The 22,954-nt window shown below is 38.5% G+C and overlaps 2 protein-coding genes across 9 annotated transcripts in view; one reads left to right on the top strand and one right to left on the bottom strand.

Moving 5' to 3' along the window:
* The window catches only part of FYTTD1 (forty-two-three domain containing 1), a 40,505-nt gene extending 39,865 nt beyond the window's left edge, over positions 1-640 (bottom strand). The window contains exon 1 of the mRNA XM_042954578.1: positions 583-640. Within this exon, the coding sequence (XP_042810512.1) occupies positions 583-607 (25 nt within the window). The 5' untranslated portion in view covers positions 608-640. The remainder of the gene's footprint in view (positions 1-582) is intronic.
* RUBCN (rubicon autophagy regulator) overlaps positions 1-22,954 on the top strand; it is a 68,945-nt gene that overhangs the window by 9,703 nt on the left and 36,288 nt on the right. For 6 of the 8 annotated variants that reach the window (XM_042954567.1, XM_042954569.1, XM_042954568.1 and 3 more), the window contains exons 1-2: positions 776-1,017; positions 18,470-18,623. In XM_042954567.1, the coding sequence (XP_042810501.1) occupies positions 953-1,017; positions 18,470-18,623 (219 nt within the window). In that variant the 5' untranslated portion in view covers positions 776-952. Of the gene's footprint in view, positions 1-775; positions 1,018-10,526; positions 10,580-18,469; positions 18,624-22,954 lie in introns of those variants that run through there. The other 2 variants (XM_042954573.1, XM_042954574.1) reach the window with 2 other exon arrangements.

Below are 22,954 nucleotides of genomic sequence, written 5' to 3' on the forward strand. Positions count from 1 at the left end.
GCAGTTTTGGTGAAATCACTTCTTGATTTTCATATCCTTAACTTGCTCCTAATTGTTTTAAGGATAAAATCCAAACTCCTTGGAATGACTCTTCATGTTCTGGGGTGCCTGCTCACCAACACCATTTTATCACCACCTCTTCTCAGCTCTTATTACTACTCAGAACCAGCACTCTCCAAACCAGCATGCTTCCTCATGCCTGGGCCATTGTTTCCACTTTCTCATTTCCTGGCTAATTCATACTTATCCTTTAAAACCCTGCTCTGACATCAATTCTCCAAAAAACAAAAACAAAAACAAAAACAAAACAAACAAAAAAACAACAACAAAAAACACCTTTCCCTAAAGCCTTTTCCTCCTGTTTTTTCTTTCCGATCTCAAAACAACCCGTGCTCTTCAGTTTGTGAGCTCTTCATTAAAATGCTTGAGGTCCCCAAACACCACCGACAGGTGTTAAACCAGGGTAGGCTGAAGTGGGGTTAACGTTATTTGGATTAAGACCAGCGTTATTTCCTAGTCTAGACTTCTTATCGAGTCCGGTCCCCAAGGTGAAACGTGAGAGGAGTGTGTAAAGGTTCACACCTGCACGGACTCTGGCGGTTAACATCTTTGCTCCCCATCTGGGGGCACGGCCGCGAGCACGCAGCCAGGGATCTGCATCCGCCGAGAACGCGTCCTCGGATTGGATAGGGTGGTGCATGCCGGGAGCGACCGAGTCTTCGAAGTACTTGCTGGGAGTTGTAGTTCTTGGAACCGGAAGTGGGGGGTGGCGGGGATAGGAACAGCAGCTGAGGCAGTAATCACCGCGCCTGCTGTCAACTCGGGTGTAGTGCATCACCCTGAGCCCACCCACCGAGGGTGCCTCCTCCGTTCCCAGGGAGCTTCGGAAGCCCTGGGGGGCGAAGCGGCAGGGACACCTCTCTTCAGAGAGGAGAAGACGTCGCAGCCCCGGATGCGGCCAGAGGGCGCGGGAATGGAGCTCGGCGGCTGCGAGGAGCGCCTGCCGGAGGAGAGCAGGTGGGCTGGGAAGGGCCGGGGGAGTCTGAGGCAGATGGATGCGCCAAATCACCGGGAGAGTTGGGAGGGCTCGGAGGGCACCAGGAGAAGTCGTGATAGACATAGGGCGATTGCTGCGGGCGACTTGTTTGGGAAGAAATTGTGAAAAGAGGGACTGGCAGGGCGTGGATAGGACGGACGAGGGAACGGGTTTGATGAGGGTAAGGGAGGGTGAGTAGAATATGTTGAGGGCAGGGGGAGCCGGAGGGGGAGGTGGGTATTGAGAGGTGCTGTGGTAAGATTTTACCGGCCAGAGTCTATAGATAGGGGTAGGGCACAGGTTGATGCCCCCAGTGAAACTTGCGGTGATAGCAAGTCGGACCAATATTGAGAAGGTTGGTGTTGTAAGAATTTCTGGGCGCAAAGGTTAGGCATTATGAGTGGCCTAGAAGGAAGCTTAGGCGGGGACGAGTGTGAAGGAGAAGTCGAGAAGGAGGGCCTGTGTATGAAAGTGGACGGTTGTAATGGCCTTGGTGTGGGGGAGGGGGCTTGCTAATGCGACTAGAAATTGTGTGTGTGCCGCTGTCAATGTGGCAGGACCCCTCAGCCATTTCCTTTTCATCTTCAAACCCTTCACTCCTTGCCCACAATGCAACTAAGCAATTTCACATTTATTTATACCAAACTATTATCATCCATTTCATATTTTTTAGAAATGGAGGTTTTAAGATTTTGCAAACTACTTTGACTAAATAGTGACTTATGCTCTGTATAAGGTGCTTCCCATATTTAGGGTTTGCTTCATTGAGAAAACATCAGCAGGGAAAAATTAATGAGGTGTTGTGCCCAGGTGAAGACCTGGCTGTTTGTAAGTTTGACTCCTCTTTTATGTACACTGGTAGCTTGTGGCCTGTTGTACAAAACGTGGACTGACAAGATGGGGTTCCTGCCTGAGATGTATGAATGATCAGTTCAGTGAAACTGAGCATTTTACTTCCCTTTTCCATGTTTCAGTTTCTGCTTATGTATATTTGGCTATTTATTCTTCCTCCAGATGTCTGTGAAATGTTTCATGTAAGAGGTCCCATATAAATTCTAACCAAGTTTTGGGATCATTTTTATTTTCCTTTACCAGTTCATGTAGGAGAGGCTGCGTTGGAAATTCAAGTTAAAATTTCCACCCCGTCTAGCTGGACTTCTAGCTAGGTTAGTTATTAATGGATTTAAACAAACACTTACCACACGCCATGCACTGTTTAAGAGACCTGCAAGTATTATTTAATCCTTATGACAACTGTATGAGGCAGGAATTATTATTATCACCATTTAATAGATGAGGAAGCTGAGACATGGAGAGGATGAAGAACTTGCCAATTTCATATAGTGAATCCTGGTGGAACTGGGATCAAAACCAGGCAATCTGGCTCTAGAATCTGCACTTTTAGTACTTATGCTATGCTGCCTTTCATTATGCTCATGTACTGAGACAATGAAATGTGTAAGATAATGAATTTTAGGGCATTCTTTGCCTATCACTTAGGCCAGTAGAAGAGCTCCTTTGCGGGTATCTTTTTCTTTCTATTATTTTTTCCCCATGCTTGCCTCTTAACCAACCAACTCTAGTCAGAATTTAATTTCTGCAGTGGGATTATCTCCACAGGGTCACTGGTATTGTTGCTATAGCCTACTCTTTGCTTGTGGCTGGTTAACTCAGAATGTGTTGTTTAATGAGATTTCGTGGCACCAGTGGCCTCCTTAGTTCCAAATAGACAACTGGCATATACATGCCTTGTGCCTGAGAATTGAGGCATTGTGGCTGGGTATTGCAAACCTCACTTTCTGTGGTCAATAATATACCCAATTCAGAAAATTCCTCATAATGAGATGGCCTCATTTTTATACATAAAGGATAAACTTATAAATGTATTTTCTGAAAGCAGTTGATGTAGTGAAATGTGCATAAGCTTCATAACCAGATAGACTTGCATTTGAGACCTAGCTCTACTGCTTAATTTTTTTTGAGTTTAATTATTCATTTTGAGAGAGACAGAGACCGCACCAGTGGGGGAGGGGCAGAGAGAAAGAGAGAGAGAGAATCCCAAGCAGTCTCCTCACTGTCAGTGCAGAGCCTCATGTGTGCTCGAACTCACTAACGGTAGGATCATGACCCCAGCTGAGATCAAGAGCTGGGTGCTTCATTGACTGAGCCACCCAGGCACCCCTCTACTGTTTAATTTGGCTCCTCCATCTGGGAAAAATAATGCCTTCCTGACTGGTAAGTTGTGAGGGTTTGATAAGATAATGTACATGAAGCTCCTCATAGAGTGCCTGGTATGTACTAAGTGCAAAACATGTCTACTTCTGTCCCCTCCCCAGCTTTCTTGAAATAAGGTTGGTGGGTGCTTTTCTGGTTGCTGTTTTCAATTGTATAGCCTGTTCTTCCTCCTTCCATGGCTCCTCTGAGTCCAGTGAACTGAGGATTGGGGGGTTAGCTTAGCTTTTCACTTTATCCTTGGAGTGTAGTAATTTCATAGGTTCCCTTATTTTTCATCTAACTAGTTATCACTCTAGCAGAGTGCTACAGTGCTTAGAGATGATACTTTACTTTCTTTACTTATGTAGTAAATACCAGTTGTTTGGAGGTTGTCTGATGAAACTACTAAACAGTGAAAGGAATGTTCCTGCTAGCATTGCTCTGCCACCCTAGACTGCCTTGAGCTGCACAGTCTGAGCTTGGAAATCAGCTATATGTAGAGTTTTCCTGATGAAGTGATCCAGATAATGTCAAAATTCAAATACTAAAAGATTTTTCAGTGTCTCCAAACTGAGTTCATTCCATTGACTGAAACCTTTTCATCCTCTGTTCTCTACCTCAGTTAGTAGCATTTTTCATTCAGTCAGCCAACCCGGAAGCCTCAAAGTGAAATTTGATACTTCCCTCTTCATTTCCCATATCCAGGCAGTTACCAGGTCCTATGAATTTTGTTCCTGATTTTTCACTTGAAGCTTTATTTTTTTCTCCATTTTCAAATATATTTGCTTATATTGCTAAAAAATCCAGGGAGTAGTATTGCTTTAGGCATGGCTTCTTAGGTTCTTAAACAAGAATTTGTCCCTCTCTGTGGACTCTTCTTCCTTATGTTTTGGCTTCATTCTTAGGCAGACTTTTCTATAGGATGGATAACACTTGGCAATTTCAAGTTTAGCAATCTCAACCAAAAAAAAAAAAAAAAAAAAGTAATCCCAATAGGTACAACAAAAGCAAAAATTCAGAGGCTGACTATTTTTGGGCTGACTTGACTATTTTGGGGCTGACTTGAGTTATGTTCCTCTTCTTCTAATTGAGGTATGGAATATGCCTGTCAATCAGGCCTAAATTATGTGCTCAACCCTGGATCCTGTGGCAAGGGGATACTTTCTTGGAACTTCACAGACCAGAGTAAGTTGCAGAGGGTGATTCCTCTGTGGAAACTCAGGGTTCTGTTACCAAAAGAAACGGACATGAATTCTGAGCACATATAAATAATATATTCACTGAAGACCCTTATTATCTCCATTGTGGATTATCTCAGTAGCCTCCTAAATGATCTCCCAGTCTGAACTCTAGCCCCAATTCCAGACAGCCTCCACGTTGCTGCCACTTAATTTTTCATAAGCAAAGTTACTATAGTATTTTGCTCTGAAATGTTCAGTCCTTTCTTATTGAAAATAGAAAATAGTTAAAACTCCTTCCCTGATATTTAATCTGTACCTTGATCCCTATGAAATTGCCAGTTACAAAACAATGGCATTCACTCACTCTTATATCTTCCTCATCATTCTCATTCTTGCTTCTCCACATTCCCTGCAGTATCTCCTCCTTTGCCTGGAAGGCTATTAGTCATCTTTCAAATAATGCTCCTTTATTTTTTTTAATTAAAAAATATTTTTAAATGTTTATTTTTGAGAGAAAGGGGTAGAGGGCAGAGAGAGAGAGAGAGGGAGACACAGAATCTGAAGTAGCCTCCAGGCTCTGAGCTGTCAGCACAGAACCCGAGGCAGACTGTGAGATCATGACCTGAGCTGAAGTCAGTGGCTTAACCCACTGAGCCACCCAGGTGCCCCATAAATAATGCTCCTTTAGAAGGCATCCTTCACCTGCTCTTTTCCATATCTATAGCATTTCTCTTTTCATGGCATAATTATGTAAGTGCCCATCTTCCCTATTTCATTATGAATACCTTGAGAGATGGTGACTCCTCCTCTTTAACACCATAAGCCCAGTGCTTCACATATAATCAGCATTCAATGAATATTTACATGAGGAATGGAAATGTTAACAATGTGGTCATGCCTCTTACAATTGGGCAAGTGCTGGTGGTACCATTGCCATTGGAAGAGCCTCTTTTCTCCCTTTCTCCCTATTTATTTTCACTTTTTTACATTTATCCTCATTTTTTATTTTCTGCCCTTTCTTTTCCTTTTTTTACATGGTAAGGCAGGAGGATCACATAATTTTTGAGCAATCTATACTTCTGGTCCAGTTATTAGTACACCTACCCCCACTACTCACTACCCTCACCCACCCTGAAACATACTCTTAAAGCCCTGGGGGGAAAATGCTATTGCCAGAACCTGGGTGAGGGTGATCTATCAGCTGACAGCAGGGACCCTAAGCTGAAGCTTTTCCCAGGTATCCTTCCCACAGCTGTTCTGCTTTTTATAGCTGCTTTATCACTCCTTTTATTAAATGGAATCGTTCTGTGTGTGTTTTGTTGTGTTATCTTGCCTCCATAAATCTTACCCACTAACCTGGGTGATTATAGACCAGCTCTGTCCAACATGATAGCCACTACCCACATGTGGCAATTTAAGTTGAAATTAATTAAAATTAAATAAAATTTAAAATTTCGGTTCTTTAGTCATATTCTCCAGATTTCAAGTGCTTAATGGCCATGGTGTCTAGTGGCTGCCATACTGGATGGCATAGATATACCACATTTCCAGCATCGTAGAAAGTTCAATTGAACAGTGCTGTTATAAACTTAAATCTGAGTTTTTCAGGAAACAACTAGAGTATGCTTACATGTTTTTTTAGTTCCTCTGAATTGGGCTTGCTTGAAGTTAAACTCACACCTGATTGAGAGGAGAGAAGATTATTAAAGGAAGTCATAAATCATTAGTGACTAAATAGGGACTTGGCAAACTATCTTCAAAATTTGTGGGGCCATGGCCTCTGCCAATGAAATTCACAGAAATTGTGCTAGATCGTAGGACTGAAGAGATGATTGATTTTTTACTAGAAAATAGCAGAACCCCATAATTTCTAAAAGATTCTAAGACAGTCTCCCTATGAGCTTTCTCATTTGGATGATTTTTGTGAAGAAAGCATTAAGAGCCATAATTTCAATTCCCTGTCTACCCCATTCAATACCATCACTTTATTTTTGCCTCCTCAAGAGTCCTGTGAGATTTAAATTTTTCTGAGGTGTTTGTTTTGTACTATTTGTTCTACTTTTGTTTTTTGTTCACTGCCTTATAGCTCTATGGCCACAGAATATACCTGTACTTCTGCTTTGGAGGATTGATTGACTTTTTGTGTGTGTGTACCTTACTTAGTACAAGGCTAGTTTTTGTGAATGTGTCTATGCTTAAAAAAAAGTGTTCTTCAGGACATAGCTTTCTAGATGTAAAGAACAACCTTACATATTATTCAGCTCTTCTAATCACTTTTTACTTTATGGTTTTCATGATTTGAACATTAATGTCCTATTACCATTGTTTTTTCTATTTTCATTTTTTTTAAGATTTTATTTTTAAATAATTTCTATACTCTGTGTGGGGCTCGAACCCACAAATCTGAGGTCAAGAATCGCATGCTCCCACCAATTGAGCCAGCCTCTCAATTTTCTTTCTTCTGTTTTCTACTGTTTTTGCTTTGTGTGTGTGTTTTGTTTTATATATTTTGAGGTCATGTTATTACATACATAAAAGTTAATGACAGCTGTATCTTTATTATGGCCTCTTTGTCTTTTTTAATGATTCTTGTCTTGAATGCAACCTTCATAAAATATCATAATTTCCACTTATCTTTTTGCTTGATTGGCTGCTTTGTTTTAAATAGTTGAGTTTATTTCATTGATTTTTATTTTTGTATCATATGTGTTTCATCTTAATTCTGTCATCTTTTAAAAATGATTTTTAAATTTTTTTTGTTTATTTTTGAGGGAGAGAGAGAGAGAGAGAGAGAGAGACAGAGTGTGGGCAGGGGAGGGGCAGAGAGAGAAGGAGACATAGAATCTGAATCAGGCTCCAGGCTCTGAGCTGTCAGCATAGAGCCTGATGTGGGCTTGAACCCACTAACTGGAAGATCATGACATAAGCCGAAGTCGGACGTTTAACTGACTGAGCCACCCAGGTGCCCCTAAAAATGATTTTTATAATATTCTCTTGCTCTTTCTCTGCCTCAGCAATTTTTGAGATTGTCTAATTTTAGGGGTGCTTGGGTGGCTCAGTCTGTTAAGCACCTGACTCTTGATTTCAGCTCAGGTCATGATCTCATGGTTAGTGAGTTTGAGCCCTGCCTCCGGCTCTGTGCTGAAAGCAAAGAGCCTGCTTGGGATTCTCTCTCTCTCTCTGCCCCTCCCCCATATGGGAACGTGTACGCTCGCTCTCTCTCTCTCTCTCTCTCTCTCTCAAAAATAAACTTAAAAAGAAAGATAGTCCTGGGGCGCCTGGGTGGCTCAGTCGGTTAAGCGTCTGACTTCAGCTCAGGTCATGATCTCGCAGTTCATGGGTTCGAGCCCCGCGTCGGGCTCTGTGCTAACAGCTCAAAGCCTGCTGAGCTGGGAGCAGCTGGGAGCCTGCTTCTGATTCTGTGTCTCCCTCTCTGTGCCCCTCCCCCGATCGCACTCTGTCTCTGTCTGTCTCTCAAAAATAAACAAACAGTAAAAAAAAATTTTTTGAAGATAATCTAGTTTTAGTTGTAATGATAGTTAGCTCTTACTTTAAAATAGTATCCCTAAAACTGAAGCAATTGAAGCAGTCTTTCTTTCCTCCTGTGCCTTTGCTATCGAAGTGGTGGTGTGTGCCTCCTTTACCTTGTTTGTAAAGCATTCTGCTACCCAGACAACATGAGATGTGACTGTATGATAATGAGGTTGACTTTCTTATATGACTCATGAAATTATCCTTACTGCTTTGCAATAAACCCTTATATGCTTCTACCATTCTATCAACTAAGCAGATTGGAGTCTCTGTTAGATACAAGATACCTCCAAATCTGAGGAAGTCTTTTCTAGCTTTCCTGCTTCAGTGAGAGCACCATGAGCATAATCAGGCCTTCAAATCTGTGCTTACCAAGGGGAGATTTAACCCTAGTTTAAAATCAGTTGAGACATTGTTTAGATGGGGAGCACAGTGACAAGTCTTCATTTGTGTTACAGACTGTCCAATCCTAGATAGTTTTTGGCAGAATTTTCTCTGAGGCAGAATGGGTAAGAAGGCTTACCCATTATTTAGGTACCCCTTCTAATGTAGTTGAATTTATTATATTTATGCAGTGGAAGTTCAAAGAAGGAAAAGGACAGAGAAAAGAGAAGGAATATTATTATCTACTCTATGATGGTGCTTTCTATAGATGATCAATTACTCTGAAGGAACTGAACTTTAAAGAATTTAAATGGCTTACCCAAGGACGCAACAGCTAGTTTGTGGAGAGCTGGGATTCAAATTCAGGTTGGCCTGACTATGAAACTTGTTCTCTTCCTGCTGCATGACATTTTCTCAATCCTTATTAAAGCACAGAAGAAATAGAAAAAACACAGTCTCTATCTGTGAGGAAACAAACCACATACAATAACAAATTTTTTTTTTTAACATTTATTTATTTTTGAGACAGAGAGAGACAGAGCATGAACGGGGGAGGGTCAGAGAGAGGGAGACACAGAATCTGAAACAGGCTCCAGGCTCTGAGCTGTCGGCACAGAGCCCGACGCGGGGCTCGAACTCACGGAGTGCGAGATCATGACCTGAGCCGAAGTCGGCCGCTTAACCGACTGAGCCACCCAGGCGTCCCAATAACAATTTTTTTTTAAGGATGATTAGGAGGAATGTTGTATTGACAGTGTATATTATAGGGTTTCAAACGAAGGAGTTATAGCAAGTCAAACTATTTACAACTTTTTATTTTAACATTTATTTATTTTTGAGAGAGAGAGAGTGTGTGTGCGAGTTGGGAAGGGATAGAGAGAGAGGGGACAGAAGATCTGAACGAGCTCTATGCTAATAGCAGATAACCCAGTGTGGGGCGCGAACTCACAAACTGAACTCACAAACCATGACATCATGACCTGAGCCAAAGTCGGACACTTAACTGACTGAGCCACCCAGGTCCCCTTATTTAGAACTTCTTAGGAGAAGGTTGAACTAGAGCTGAATCTGAATCCCTGAATAAGACAAGAAGAGAAGCATTCTATGTGGAAAGGTCTGTATAAATAAAGTCATGGAAGTAGGCATGAGGTTGGCATGTTTATAATAGAGTGCGTTAGTGAGACTGTATTCAAATTGAGGAGTACCGAGAAGGAAAGTTGGTATTTAGATGGGGGCTACATGATGAAGACGTTTTGAACTCCATACTGAGGAGTTTGTACATCATCAGTGGTTAGGTTTCTGACATAAGGGATTTTCCTTTTTTTAAATCTACTCATTGTTGAAATTCAATAAATTTGACGTCATTCAAATGTAGTGTGATTGGTGAGGCATTTGTTGAATAGATATGAAGTTACAAGCATGCCTTCGAGTACTACTTATTCCCTCCTAGACATTAAAATTCTGCTGTCAGCCATTAAAGAGATGGGACTGGCCAATGGTTAGGTTCTCCTAAGTACCCTGGAGTTGAGAGACTATAATGAAGTCAAGCATGTTTTTTCTATAAGCATATTATTTACTTAAAAACATCGTAAATATTTAACTGCATACTCTACATGTCAGATACTATATACTTAAAACCAGAAAACATGGAGCCTGAAAAGAAGACAATTAAACATATATGTGATAGTCTCTTGCTACTTAAAGTGTTACTAATTAATTGTTTCACTTAACTATGTCTCCTTCTGCTTAAAGAAGGAACCTATTCTTTTCAGAGAGTGCTTTTTGGTATTAAAAGTCCCAAGTGTTTGCCAGACCACAATCTTTCAGCATAAGATGCCCTTGACACTTTGGTATTTAGAAAATCCTTGATGGTAGTTTCCAGCCTCTTGTTTGGTAACTTTATTCAGATTATTGATCTTTCATTAATTGCTAGGCTCAAGGAAGGCCTAAACACTTCTTCCCTTCTCTACATTCCCCTCATATAACCAGAGGTAACCACTATTGCATATCTCAATTTCTCTCAGCATTTTTATGTTGATGTCATAAATAATTTTATATTCTGCTTTTTATACTTTAACATATTATCTATCATTAACTTTGGAAACTCTTCCTAATGAAAAACTTTAATGGTTTCATGATATTCCATCATTTGGATATCACATACTTTTCTTACATTTCAGGGATCAAATCCTTATCTGACTTGGGACAACCTGACCTTCAGTCTTGATTTCAGGTAGATACCACAATTCATTGCACACTGTGGAGGGAATATGCCAATAAGTTGAAGCTGTTTCCTTGTACCACTAAAAAGGACACTGGAGATCCAAGACATGCTAATATATATTTCTTGGGTTAAAATCTCACTTTACAATTGCATAGTACTTATTATGTATATACTATTTGTCATATATTTCAGTTGTTTTTAGTGATTATGTGTTAGTTATATGGCATTACTCTTTTTATTTATTTATTTATTTATAAGTTTTTATTTGAATTCCAGTTAGTTTACATACAGTGTCACATTAGTTTCAGGTGTACAATATAATGATTCAACATTTGTATACATCACCTGGGACATAGCACTTTTTTTTTTAATTTTTTTAATGTTTATTTATTTTTGAGAGAGAGAGAGAGAGAGAGAGAGAGAGAGAGACAAAGACAGAGCACGAGTGGGGGAGGGGTATAGAGAGAGGGAAACACAGAATCTGAAGCAGGCTCCAGGCTCTGGGCTGTCAGCACAGAGCCCAACGCGGGGCTCAAGCTCACAGACCGTGAGATCATGACCTGAGCCCAAGTCAGACGCTTAGCTGACTGAGCCACCCAGGTGCCCCTGGGACATAGCACTTTTTAAAAAAATAACATTTGCCTGTAACTTTTCTGTTTTAACCTTGAATATCACTTTTTAAAAAAAATTCCGGTATAATTAACACACTGTTAGTTTCGGACATACAGTATAGTTTTTAAGCAATTCTATGTGTTACTGAGTGCTCATCATGATAACTGCACTCTTAATCCCCTTCACCTATTTCACCCATTCCCTCTACTCACCTCCCCTTTGGTAACTATCAGTTTGTTCTCAGTTAAGAGTCTATTCTTTGATTTGTCTCTTTTGTTGTTGTTTTGTTTCTTAAATTCCTCATGAGTGAAATCATATGGCATTTGTCTTTCTCTGGCTGACTTATTTCACTTAGCATTATATTCTCTAGGTCCATCCGTTTGGTCGATGGATTTTATTTTTTAGGGCCAAGTAATATTCCATATTATATATATATATATATATATATATACACACACACACACACACACACACACACACACACATCCCCCACATCTTCTTTATCCATTCATCTCTCAATGGACACTTGGGCTGCTTTCATAATTTGGCTATTGTAAATAATTCTGCAATAAACATAGGGTTGCATATATCTTTTAAAATTAATATTTTTGTATTCTTTGGGTAAATACCCAGTAGTAGAATTATAGGATCATATGGTAATTCTGTTTTTAATTTTTTGAGGAACCTCCATACTGCTTTCCACAGTGGCTGCACTGGTTTGCATTCCCAACAGTGCAAGAGGGTTCCTTTAACTTCACATAGTTACCAACACTTGTTGTTTCTTGTATTTTTTATTTTAACTATTCTGGCAGGTGTAAAGTGATATCTTAGTGTGGTTTTGATTTGCATTTCCCTGATGATGAGTGATGTTGAGCATCTTTTCATGTGTCTGTTGGGCATCTGTATGGCTTCTTTGGAGGAATGTCTGTTCCTATCTACTGCCCATCTTTTAATAATTATATCTTTTTTTTTTTTTTTTTTTTTGGTGTTCAATCTTGTAAGTTCTTTTTTTTAATTTATTCTTCGAGAGAGAGTGTAAGTGGGGGAGGGGCAGAAAGAGGGGGACAGAGGATCCTAAGTGGGCTCTGCACTGACAGGCTGACAGCGCCAAGCCCAACATGGGGCTCAAACTCATGAACTGTGAAATCATGACCTGAGCTGAAGTTAGATGCTCAACCAACTGAGCCACCCAGGTGCCCCTCAACCTTGTGAATTCTTTATAAATTTTGGATATGTCATTTAATAAATTATAAGATGTGTCATTTGGGAATCTCTTCTCTCATTCTGTAGATTGTCTTTTAGTTTTGTTGATTGTTTCCTTTGCTGTGCAGAAGCTATTTATTTATTTATTTATTTATTTATTTATTTTTAATGTTTATTTATTTTTGAGAGAGAGAGAGACAGAGTGTGAGTGGAGGAGGGGCAGAGAGAGAGGGAGACACAGAATCTGAAGCAGGCTCTAGGCTCCGAGCTGTCAGCACAGAGCCCGACGCAGGGCTCGAACTCACAAGCCGTGAGATTACGACCTGAGCCGACGTCAGCCACCCAATCCACTGAGCCACCCAGGCACCCCTATTTATTTATTTTTAAGTAGGCTTCATGCCCACCATGGAGCCCAACATGGGGATTGAACTCATGAGCCTGAGATCAAGAGTTGGATGCTTAACCAGCTGAGCCACCCAGGTACCTCTTGGTTTGTTTGATTGTTGTTGTTGTTGTTGTTGTTTTGGTAAAGTAGAAGCTTTTTATTTTGATGTAGTACCAATAGTTTATTTTTGCTTTTGTTTCCCTTGCCTCAGGAGACATATCTAGAACAATATTGCTATGGCTGATGTCAGAGAAATTACTGCCTGTCCTCTCTTCTAGGCTTTTCATGGTTTCAGGTCTCACATTTAGGTCCTTAGTCCATTTTTTAAAAAGTTTTATTTATTTATTTTGAGAGAGAGAGAGAGAAAGAGAGAGTGAGAGAGCATGAGCACAAGCGAGGGAGGGGCAGAGAGAGGAGGAGAGAATCCCAAGCAGGGTGTACAACAGCAGCGTAGAGCTCAGTGCAGGGCTCAAACTTACAAACCGTAAGATTATGACCCGGGATGAAACCAAGAGTCAGACACCTAACCGACTGAGCTACCCAGGTGCCCCAAGTCCTTAATCCATTTTGAGTTTATTTTGTGTATATGTGAAGTGATTTGGTTTCATTCTTTTGCATGTAGCTGTCCAGTTTTCCCAACACCATTTTTTGAAGAGACTATCTTTTTCCCATTGCATATTCTTGCTTTGTCATAGATTAATTGACTGTATGATGGTGGGTTTATTTCTGGGTTCTCCATTCTATTTTGTTGATCTATGTGTCTTTTTCTGTTTCAGTACCATACTGTTTTGATTACTACAGCTTTGTAGTAATATCTTGAAATCTGAGATTGGATACTTCCAGTTTTGTTCTTTTTCAAGATTGCTTTGTCTATTTGGGGTCTTTTGGGGTTCCCTACAAATTTTAGGATTATTTGTTCTAGTTCTGTGAAGAATGCTGTTGGTATTTTGCTAGCGATTGCATTAAATTTGTAGATTTCTTTGGGTAGTATGGACATTTTAACAATATTAATTCTTCTAATCCATGAGTGTAGTATATCTTTCCATTTGTTTTCTCTTCAATTTCTTTCATCAGTGTTTTATAGTTTTCAAAATACAGGTTTTTCACCTACTTGGTTAAGTTTATTTCTAGGTATTTTATTATTTTTGGTGCATTTGTAAATAGGATTTTCTGAATTTTCTGCTACTTCATTATCAGTGTGTAGAAATGCAACAAATTTCTCCACATTAATTTTGTATCCTGCAATCTTCCTGAATTCACTGATCACTTCTAGTAGTTTTTTTGGTGGAATCTTTTGGGTTTTCTGTATATAGTATCATGTCATCTGCAAATAGGGAAAATTTTACTCCTTTTTTTACCAATTTGGATGCCTTTTATTTCCTTTTCTTGTCTGATTGCTGTGGCTAGGAGTTCCAGACCTATGTTGAATAAAAAAGTGGTGAGAGTACACATCCTTGTCTTGTTCCTGATCTTAGGGGAAAAGCTCTGTTTTTTACCACTGAGTATGATGTTCATTGTGGGTTTTTCATATGTGGCATTTATTATGTTGAGGTATGTCCCCTCTAAACCTGCTTTGTTGAGGGTTTTTATCATGAATAGATGTTGTATTTTGTCAAATGCTTTTCCTGCATCTGTTGAAATGATTATGTCATTGTTTATCCTTTCTCTTGTTAATGTGATATATCACATTGGTTGATTTGTGAATATTGAACCACCCTTGTATCCCAACAGTAAATCCCACTTGATTGTGCTGAATGATTTTTTAAATACATTGTTGGATTTGGTTTGTTAATATTTTGTTGAGGATTTTTGCATCTATGTTCATCAGAGATATTGGTCTTCTCCTTTTTTTTTTTTTTTTTTTTTTTTTGGTAGTGTCTTTGTCTTATTTTGGTATCAAGGTAATCCTGGCCCCTTGAGTGTCGCTTCTAATTGTGACTTGGCAAGCTTAAGACTGAGCTGGCATTTAGGAAAACTTTTTCCTTGAATATCCTTATTTGAGTTGCTTAAGCAATTTCTGTTCCTCTTTCAAGGAGGAATCAAGTCAAAATCACCCCAAAGGAAAATAGGTAGGACTTTATCCTGAGGTTGGCTTAACTGTTGATGAAAAGGATTCAGGTAGCAATGGATTATACTATCCCTTGCCACTTAGGCCTGGTGCTTCCTTGGCACAGGGTGAGATGCTTAGAAAGACTTGCTTTTAATTTATGGTGATTAAGGGAGAGCACTCTGTGTACTTGGAGAAGTGGCTCTGCAAAGGGCTACTTTGAATCTAATATACATCAAAGGCCTTGCTTTTGCCCAGATAAAGGTTACATCTGAATTCAAGGTGATATCATTCAAATAATTATTACTGAACAGGTTTAACCCAAGAAAGATTGACCTTACTTACTGAAAATGTGGTTAAAGAATACAGAGGCATATTTGATTTTTCATGATGATCTGTTCACTTGCATATAAGATTCAGGTATGAATAGATTAATGCAACTACTGTGTGTGGGCTCTATTTGAATATAGCATTTCAATTCTCTGGAAGTGATAACTGCATTATTAGGGTAAAGGATTCTAAAAAGGTAAAGACAATAAATAGGCTAGCTGTGTAAATAAAATTTTTTTAAGGTTTACTTTTCTTGTGCATGAGCTTATACCAAATATAAATGGTTTGGTATAATTTAGAATAAGAGCCACACTCTTCTGTAGCTTTGGTATCTTAGGGATGCTACATTGTGAGGAAGGAAAGGTCTTTAGCTTTGTTTAGTAGAAGTTGGTAGTAGATCTAAATGCTCAGGTTTCTAGGATTTCAGTGCTCATGATTTTGGAATCAAAGCCTCAGGGTGATAGGGTACTTGGTGTCTGCTTTCAGAATTTATCATGATTTTCCTTGACAGTTATACTTGTAAGATGGAGAATAAATCAGAACATAGATATGTAAAATTACTTGAGGAAGCAAACTGCTCTCAGGCCTGCAAGATTTAATTGTAACCTGTTGCAGTGTGAAAACTGTGTCAGTCTGAACAGGCCAGATTAACCCTAAGGAAGCATAGAAGATGAAGAGTCACTGAAGCAAAAGTTGGCAGTCAGTTGGCCTCTGTGATGGCAGTTTCTCACAGTATGGCATTTTAATGACCATTTAAGTCCTCTGTACATCTTAGTTATCTTGAGATCTCTCTCAGGACTGGCATGGAAATAAAACAGGACAATGGCCAACAGGCCCATGAAGAGGTGCTCAGTGTCACTAATTATCAGTGAAATGCAAATTAAAACTGCAGTGAGATAGGACCTCACAGCTGTTAGAAGGACTGTCATCAAAAAGATGAGAGAAAACAAATGTTATTAGTGAGAAGGTAGAGAAAAAGGAATCCTTGTGGACTGTTGGTGGGAATATAGTGGTGTAGCCACGGTAGAAAACAGTATGGAGATTCCTCAAAAATTAAAAATAGAAATACTATGTGATCTGGCAGTTTTTCTTCTGGGTATATATCCAAAGGAAACAAAAACAGGATGCTGAAGAGATATCTGTACCCCCGTGTTCATTGCAGCATTATTTATAATAGCCAAGGCATGGAAACAACCTTAGTATCCACTGATAGATGAACAGATAGAGAAAATGTGATTCACACATGCGCGCACACACACACACGCACACACACACACACACGCGCAGGAATATTAGCCCTAAAAAGGGAAATCCTGCCATTTATGACAACATGGATGGACCTTGAGAGCATTATGTTAAGTGAAATAAGTCAGACAGAGAAATATTGTATAATCTCACTTATATGTGGATTCTAAAAAAAGCCAAACTCCTAGAAATAGAGAGCAGATTGATTGGTGGTTGCTAGAGATGGGGGATGAGGGAAATGGGTATACTTCCAGTAATCAGATAAATAAATTCTGGGGATATAATGACAGCATGGATGACTACAGTTAACAAGACTTATAGTATATTTGAAAGTTGCTAAGAGAGTAGATCTAAATGTTCTCATCTCAAGAAAAAAAATTGTAACTATGTGATGTGATGAATATTAACTAAGCTTAATGTGGTAATCATTTTGTAGTTTATACATATATCAAATCATTATGTTATACACTCCAAGCTAATATAATGTTATATGTCAATTATACCTCAATAAAATTGGGGAAGAAAGAAATGGAACAAATGAGTTTGGTGACTCAAATGTTTAAATGGTGTAAGGTTAAGAAAGCCTGATGTCTCCCAGTTTGAATAAATTCTTGGTCTTAAGGCCTTGAGAGCAGAAGACCAAGTTGAGATTCATCTAGCTTTCTCTTTTTAGATGACACTCTTATACTGGATCTAGCTTCATTCATTATATTTTATTTGTCTTTACTCATCCACTTTTAAAAATGACTCAGAAAATGCACATAAGAAGTTAGTTTTCAGGGGCGCCTGGGTGGCGCAGTCGGTTAAGCGTCCGACTTCAGCCAGGTCACGATCTCGCGGTCCGTGAGTTCGAGCCCCGCGTCAGGCTCTGGGCTGATGGCTCGGAGCCTGGAGCCTGTTTCCGATTCTGTGTCTCCCTCTCTCTCTGCCCCTCCCCCGTTCATGCTCTGTCTCTCTCTGTCCCAAAAATAAAAAAAAAATAAATAAAATAAATAAATAAATAAAAAAAAAAAAAAAAAAAAAAAAAAAACGTTGAAGAAGTTAGTTTTCAGTACTGATAGAATTAGTAAGGATTCCAATTCAGGACCCTTCTGCCCCTATAGGCATTTAAACGATGTGAAATAGTTATGGTGAAAATTCCCTGAAAAAAAATATTATTCTCATGACTGTTCTTGACAAGTATAAAGAGTAGTATTCTAATAAGAAATGGAAGGGCAAGGTAAAGTGTGCAGTATGATACTTGGGGGCCTAAGAGGAGGAGTTTGGCATTTCATCTCTTCATGTTTTCTTTATCCACTTTGATTCAGTGCATCCAACTTTTTTCATTCAATTGAAGTTGGTTTTGAGTTTTTATTGGGGTGGAAACTGTTGAGAAAATGCTGGGGATTTCATAGGAACCTTGAAGACCATTTAGGGCAGCAATTTTCAAACTTTTCCTCCTCAGTACTTCAGATGGTCTAGAAGAATAAGCCAAAAGTTGACTGATTTGGGGGCATGTCCCAAAGTGGCTCAGTGCAAAAAGAACCTTTTTGTCTTGATTTTAGCTTAAAAAACTATGGGGGGGTGGGAGGCAGAAATCATGGACAATTTACATTCTTAATCATAATATTTGTGTATACATATGTGTACTTAGTGCATGGAAATATAGTGAATAAAAAGTCTTTTTTGACTTTTTTGTTCTAAAAAAGATTTCTGGTTTTGATCACATCCCCTCATCTCTTTATACACTGCTTATGTCCTGTCATTTCCAGAAATGGATCTTGATGGGTCTCAGTCTTAGAAACAGAGGGTTATAGGCTACTTATGTGAGAATTGAATGAGATAAAAAATGAAGATCACCTTACAAAACATAACACGCCTCATTAAGAGTGAGGGTTTTTGTTTTTGTTTTTTTAATCTTAGTGTTCTTTACAACTTAAGTCCTCTCTGATTTGGGTCTTCGGCCCAAGTAAAAATTAATAGAGGAAAAAATATTAGGATTTGGGCTGGAGGCCTCTTGGCTTAGACTTTCTTTGACATGTTTAGGATCAGATACAACAGAGTTAACTAACCTTTGGTATAATTGATGCCCTTGCAGGAGGGAGCACTGGCAGTTGCTGGGTAATTTGAAGACTACTGTGGAGGGTTTGGTGTCAGCCAACAGCCCCAACGTCTGGTCCAAGTATGGTGGCCTGGAGCGGCTTTGTAGGGACATGCAGAGCATCCTCTATCATGGGCTTATCCACGACCAGGTGTGTAGACCTCTTCTTTTTTGCCAGGTTGGCTGCATCATTTGCTGAAAAGAAACAGTTGCATTAAGTTGTTGACAGGGAGAAGATGAAGGCTACTAGTCTGTGAGCCCTTGAAGGTGGGACTGTGGTATGATGATGAGAAGGAAGAGGATAAGGACAATGATGATGAATCCCTAGGATTTTTCTCTTAGGAGCACCCTAGGACCCATCAATTACAGAATATTGTCTTTTTTAGAATATCCTCTGAGCATCATTTATATATAACTGGTTGATTCTTATGAATGGTATTTTTAGTTATAGCTTAATTTTTTTATATAAACTTTATTGATGTTGAGTTTCTTTTCTGTAATATCCTCAAACACTAATAAACTTTGAGTATTAATAAAGAGTAGAATATAATAATATGTAATGTTTTTTGCTTTATCTTTTGCATTTACTTCATTTTCAGTGTTTTAAATAAGGTTTGGATCTGAATAAAATTGTCAAGTGAGTCATTGACTCTAGTATCCTCCCACTTAAAAAATCAGACATCACAGGGGTGCCTTGGTGGCTCAGTTGGTTAAGTGTCTGACTTCAGGTCATGATCTCACGGTTTGTGGGTATGAGCCCCGCATCGGACTCTGTGCTGACAGCTCGGAGGCTGGAGCCTGCTTCAGATTCTGTGGCTCCCCTCTTTCTGCTCCTCTCCAGCTCATGCTGTCTTTCTGTCTCTCTCAAAAATATAAATAAAATTTAAAAAAATTTTTTTAAATCAGACCTCACAAATATGTGCATAGGGTTGTATCCCTAAACAACTCCTGCATATCCCATATCAGAGTCTAGTATTCTTCCCTGGAACTCTTTCCCTAGAGCTAAGCTTGTCTTTCTCTTTTCTAATCAGAATTTATTCTCAAGCAGTCACATTGAAAAAAAGCTAACCAACTAATTGGTGTTAAGGTATTTATAGTTGATAGGATTTAATATGCTACCCTTCCTTCTAAAAATATATGTGTATTATCTCTGAACGGTATCTTCAAACTAATGTTCCTGTTTGACATTTTCAGAATTCAGTGGAGAAGTTGGCTTAGGTTAGATTTTCTTTATTCAGAGTAAGTTCTGAAAGTGAGGCTCTCTCAAAGTGTTTCTTAATGGTTATTGTTATTTAAACACCATTGTAGACATTTGGAGGCAACATTGTATGGTAACCTGACAAAAGTCTTTGGAATCAGATAGAACCTGGATTGAAATCTAGACTCATTTCTCAGGTCCTTGGGGAAAAAATAACATAGTAGTTACAATTATAGACTCTTGAGTCAGACTGTTCATATTTTAATCTCAGCTTCCGAACTATGTGGTATTGGGTAAGTTATTTCTTTGTGCCTCTGTTTCCTCACTTGTAAAATGAGGTAACACTGATACCTACCTCATTGAATTATTGTGAGAATTAAATGAGATAATATACATGAAAAGCTTTAAAAAACGTAAGCTGACAGTTGATCTTAACTGTTAGGTAATAATTTTTTTGAGGCTTGCTTTTCTCATCTATAAAAATGAGAATAATGTTATTTATATCATAATGTTTGATGGAAAGATTAAATGAAATAGCATACAAATTTACCTAGTGCATTTTGTGGCACATACAAAATTAAAGAAACATTTATTAATTATTTCCTAAGTTTCAAGTTACATGTAGTCCTATAAAAAATAGTTATGAAGACTGGAATTTATAAAACAAATAACCCACTGCAATCTGGCTTTTGCCCGTACAACTGGTGATCTTGCTACTGAAGTTTAAGTAAAATGATGTTCATGTTACCAGATCCATGAACATTTCTTCCCTTTTGAACACTGTCTTATGTTCTTTTTTGTTGACCATCATCACACCATGACTTGTATAGCATTATTATCTTCTAATGTCGTGGAGTCCTTCTGCTACCCCTGTGACCATTCCTTCTTAGTTTCTTTCCCTGGAATCTCTTCTTTTTGGGTTTTAGTTTTTAATGGGATTCTGTCCTATGTCCTTATCTCTTTTTACTCTGTACATTTACCTGAAACAGCTTCATCCACTTGCATTGTGTTAACTATCACCTTTGTACTAAAGACCCCTAGCTCAGACACCTCTCCTGAACTCCAGATCCATAAGACAAGGTGTCTGCTACACATTATCATCTGGCTCTTTGTCCTGTAGGCTAAGCACAGCATGACCCAAAACAAACTTATTTTCCTCATGAGATTGCCCTTTCTCCTATTTTTAACACTGATTTGTGGCATTGCTAACCACTCAGGTCTCTCAAGCCAGAAACTTGGGAATCATGCCACATGTTTTACAAAAACTCAATACAAGTTTCCCAGGCTGATGACCAAAATAACTACTAGATCAGTGGCACTTGGTGAGTGGTTAAGTACTTGCATCTTGATAGCAAAAAGGTTCTCTCCTTGGTTCTATTACTAATTTTACATTGTCACCTAGAGTAATCACTTTACATATTACAAGACGGTTTTACCATCTGTGCCAGAAAAAGAAAATGTCTTTTTTCTTAGAAAACGATTTCATGAAATAGTAAAGTCAATGGAATTCCAAATGAAGGATGCTTGGTAAATGCAAACCAATAATAACATATCTTGTTACAGTTATTAATAAGTGATATCTGTGAGAGCATATGGTCATCGAAATGAAAAATATTAAAGTATATGGTCATCTGCAAAATAGCAGTAGTGTTAATTAGTGAAAGCAAACCAGGCAAATCTGTCATACACACACTTTTCAACCATAGGCTCTAATGGAAAGACTCAAAACCAAAAGATCAATACCAATTTCACTGCTGCTTTGGTCTGCCTTGTGAAGACCTAACAATTAATGTCTGTGTCAAGGACTTATTTTTCCCTTTCATTTCCTCCCTAAAGATTAAGGCTTTCAAAGGCTTCTGGCTGCTGCGTCATCAGGAAGCTATTCTGGGTGTTGTGCCCTTGGAGAGGGGGGAAGGGATACAGTGATTCATGCTGGTCATATCTATTCTGTGCTTTTAAAGGATGTGTTATGGAATGTGAACTTTATTTTTTTAAATCACTCAAGGCCTTTGGAAAGCTATGATATCATGACCATATTCTTAGAGGTATCTCATTTTCCCTGACAGCCTGCATCTGGGCTACCTTTTAGTTTTTCCATAAGGCAAGACATTTGATCATTTCTTTTCTACTGCTTAGAAATGTGGAGACACTCAGTCTCTAAGATTCCTCAGCTGAATAGGAGAAGTAAAAAGATCCCCCTCTTTTCCACCACCAAGAAGAAACCTTTTCTTGGCAATATAGGCAGCCCAACTTAAAAAATAACAATAATAACAGAAAAGACTTCTGTGTATTTTTCTTTTCTGAATATATAAGTAATACATGTTTTTAATTTGTTGAAAATTTGGAAAATACCAAAAAAGAATTTGGAGAAAGTAAACATCACCCTCAATACCAACTAATAACAATCACTCTTTAACATTTTGATAGATCTTCTTATTTTTTTCTATGCATTTGTGTGCTTTTTAAAATATTAAGATCGTACTATATATGTCATTCTGTAACTTGCTTTAAAATATTTAATTTTTAAAATAAACAATACATTTATATGCTTAAAAACACAAGCATAAAACTGTATTCAGTGAAACATCTTCTTTCCTTTCAATCCTTTAGGTAACTTCTGTTTACCAGTTTATTTCTAAAGAATTTTTATGTTTATAAGAGAAAATATGAATAATTTTCTTTGCTACACCTCCTGATTTTTCACACAAATAAAATCATGCTATAATTACTATTCTGCATCTTGGTTTTTCCTTGATAGGTCTTGTAATTCATTCCAAGTCATTATATAAAGTGCTTTTTCTTTTTTACAGCTGTCATTTTATAATATTCTATTGTGTGTATGTACCATAATTTATTTAACCAGTCCCCTGGTAATGGACTTTTAGATTACTTCCAATCATTTGCAGTTAGTAACAGTGCTACAGCAAATAACCTTGTGTATAGGTCATTTTGCCCTTTACCGTAGGATATTCCTAGAAGTAGAATTTTTAGGCCAAAGGGTATGTACATTTCAATTTTGATAGGTATTGCTAAATTGTTTTCCAGGAAGTTATGTCACCAACAATGTAGAAGAGTATTTATTTCTCCATACCCATGCCAATATAGGGTGTTATTAAACTGTAAACTATCACCAGTATGATAGGTAAAAAGTTATATTCCTCTTATTAAGAAAAATGTTTATGAGAACCATTATTGTTCCGTGAACTCTTTCCTATTCCCTCCCTCCCCGCCCCGTTTTCCTTAGATTCTTTTCCTATGGATTTGTAGGAGTTCCTTATTCATTA

Source organism: Panthera leo, chromosome C2 (assembly GCF_018350215.1).
Source record: "Panthera leo isolate Ple1 chromosome C2, P.leo_Ple1_pat1.1, whole genome shotgun sequence".
NCBI classification, from domain to species: Eukaryota; Metazoa; Chordata; class Mammalia; order Carnivora; family Felidae; genus Panthera; species Panthera leo.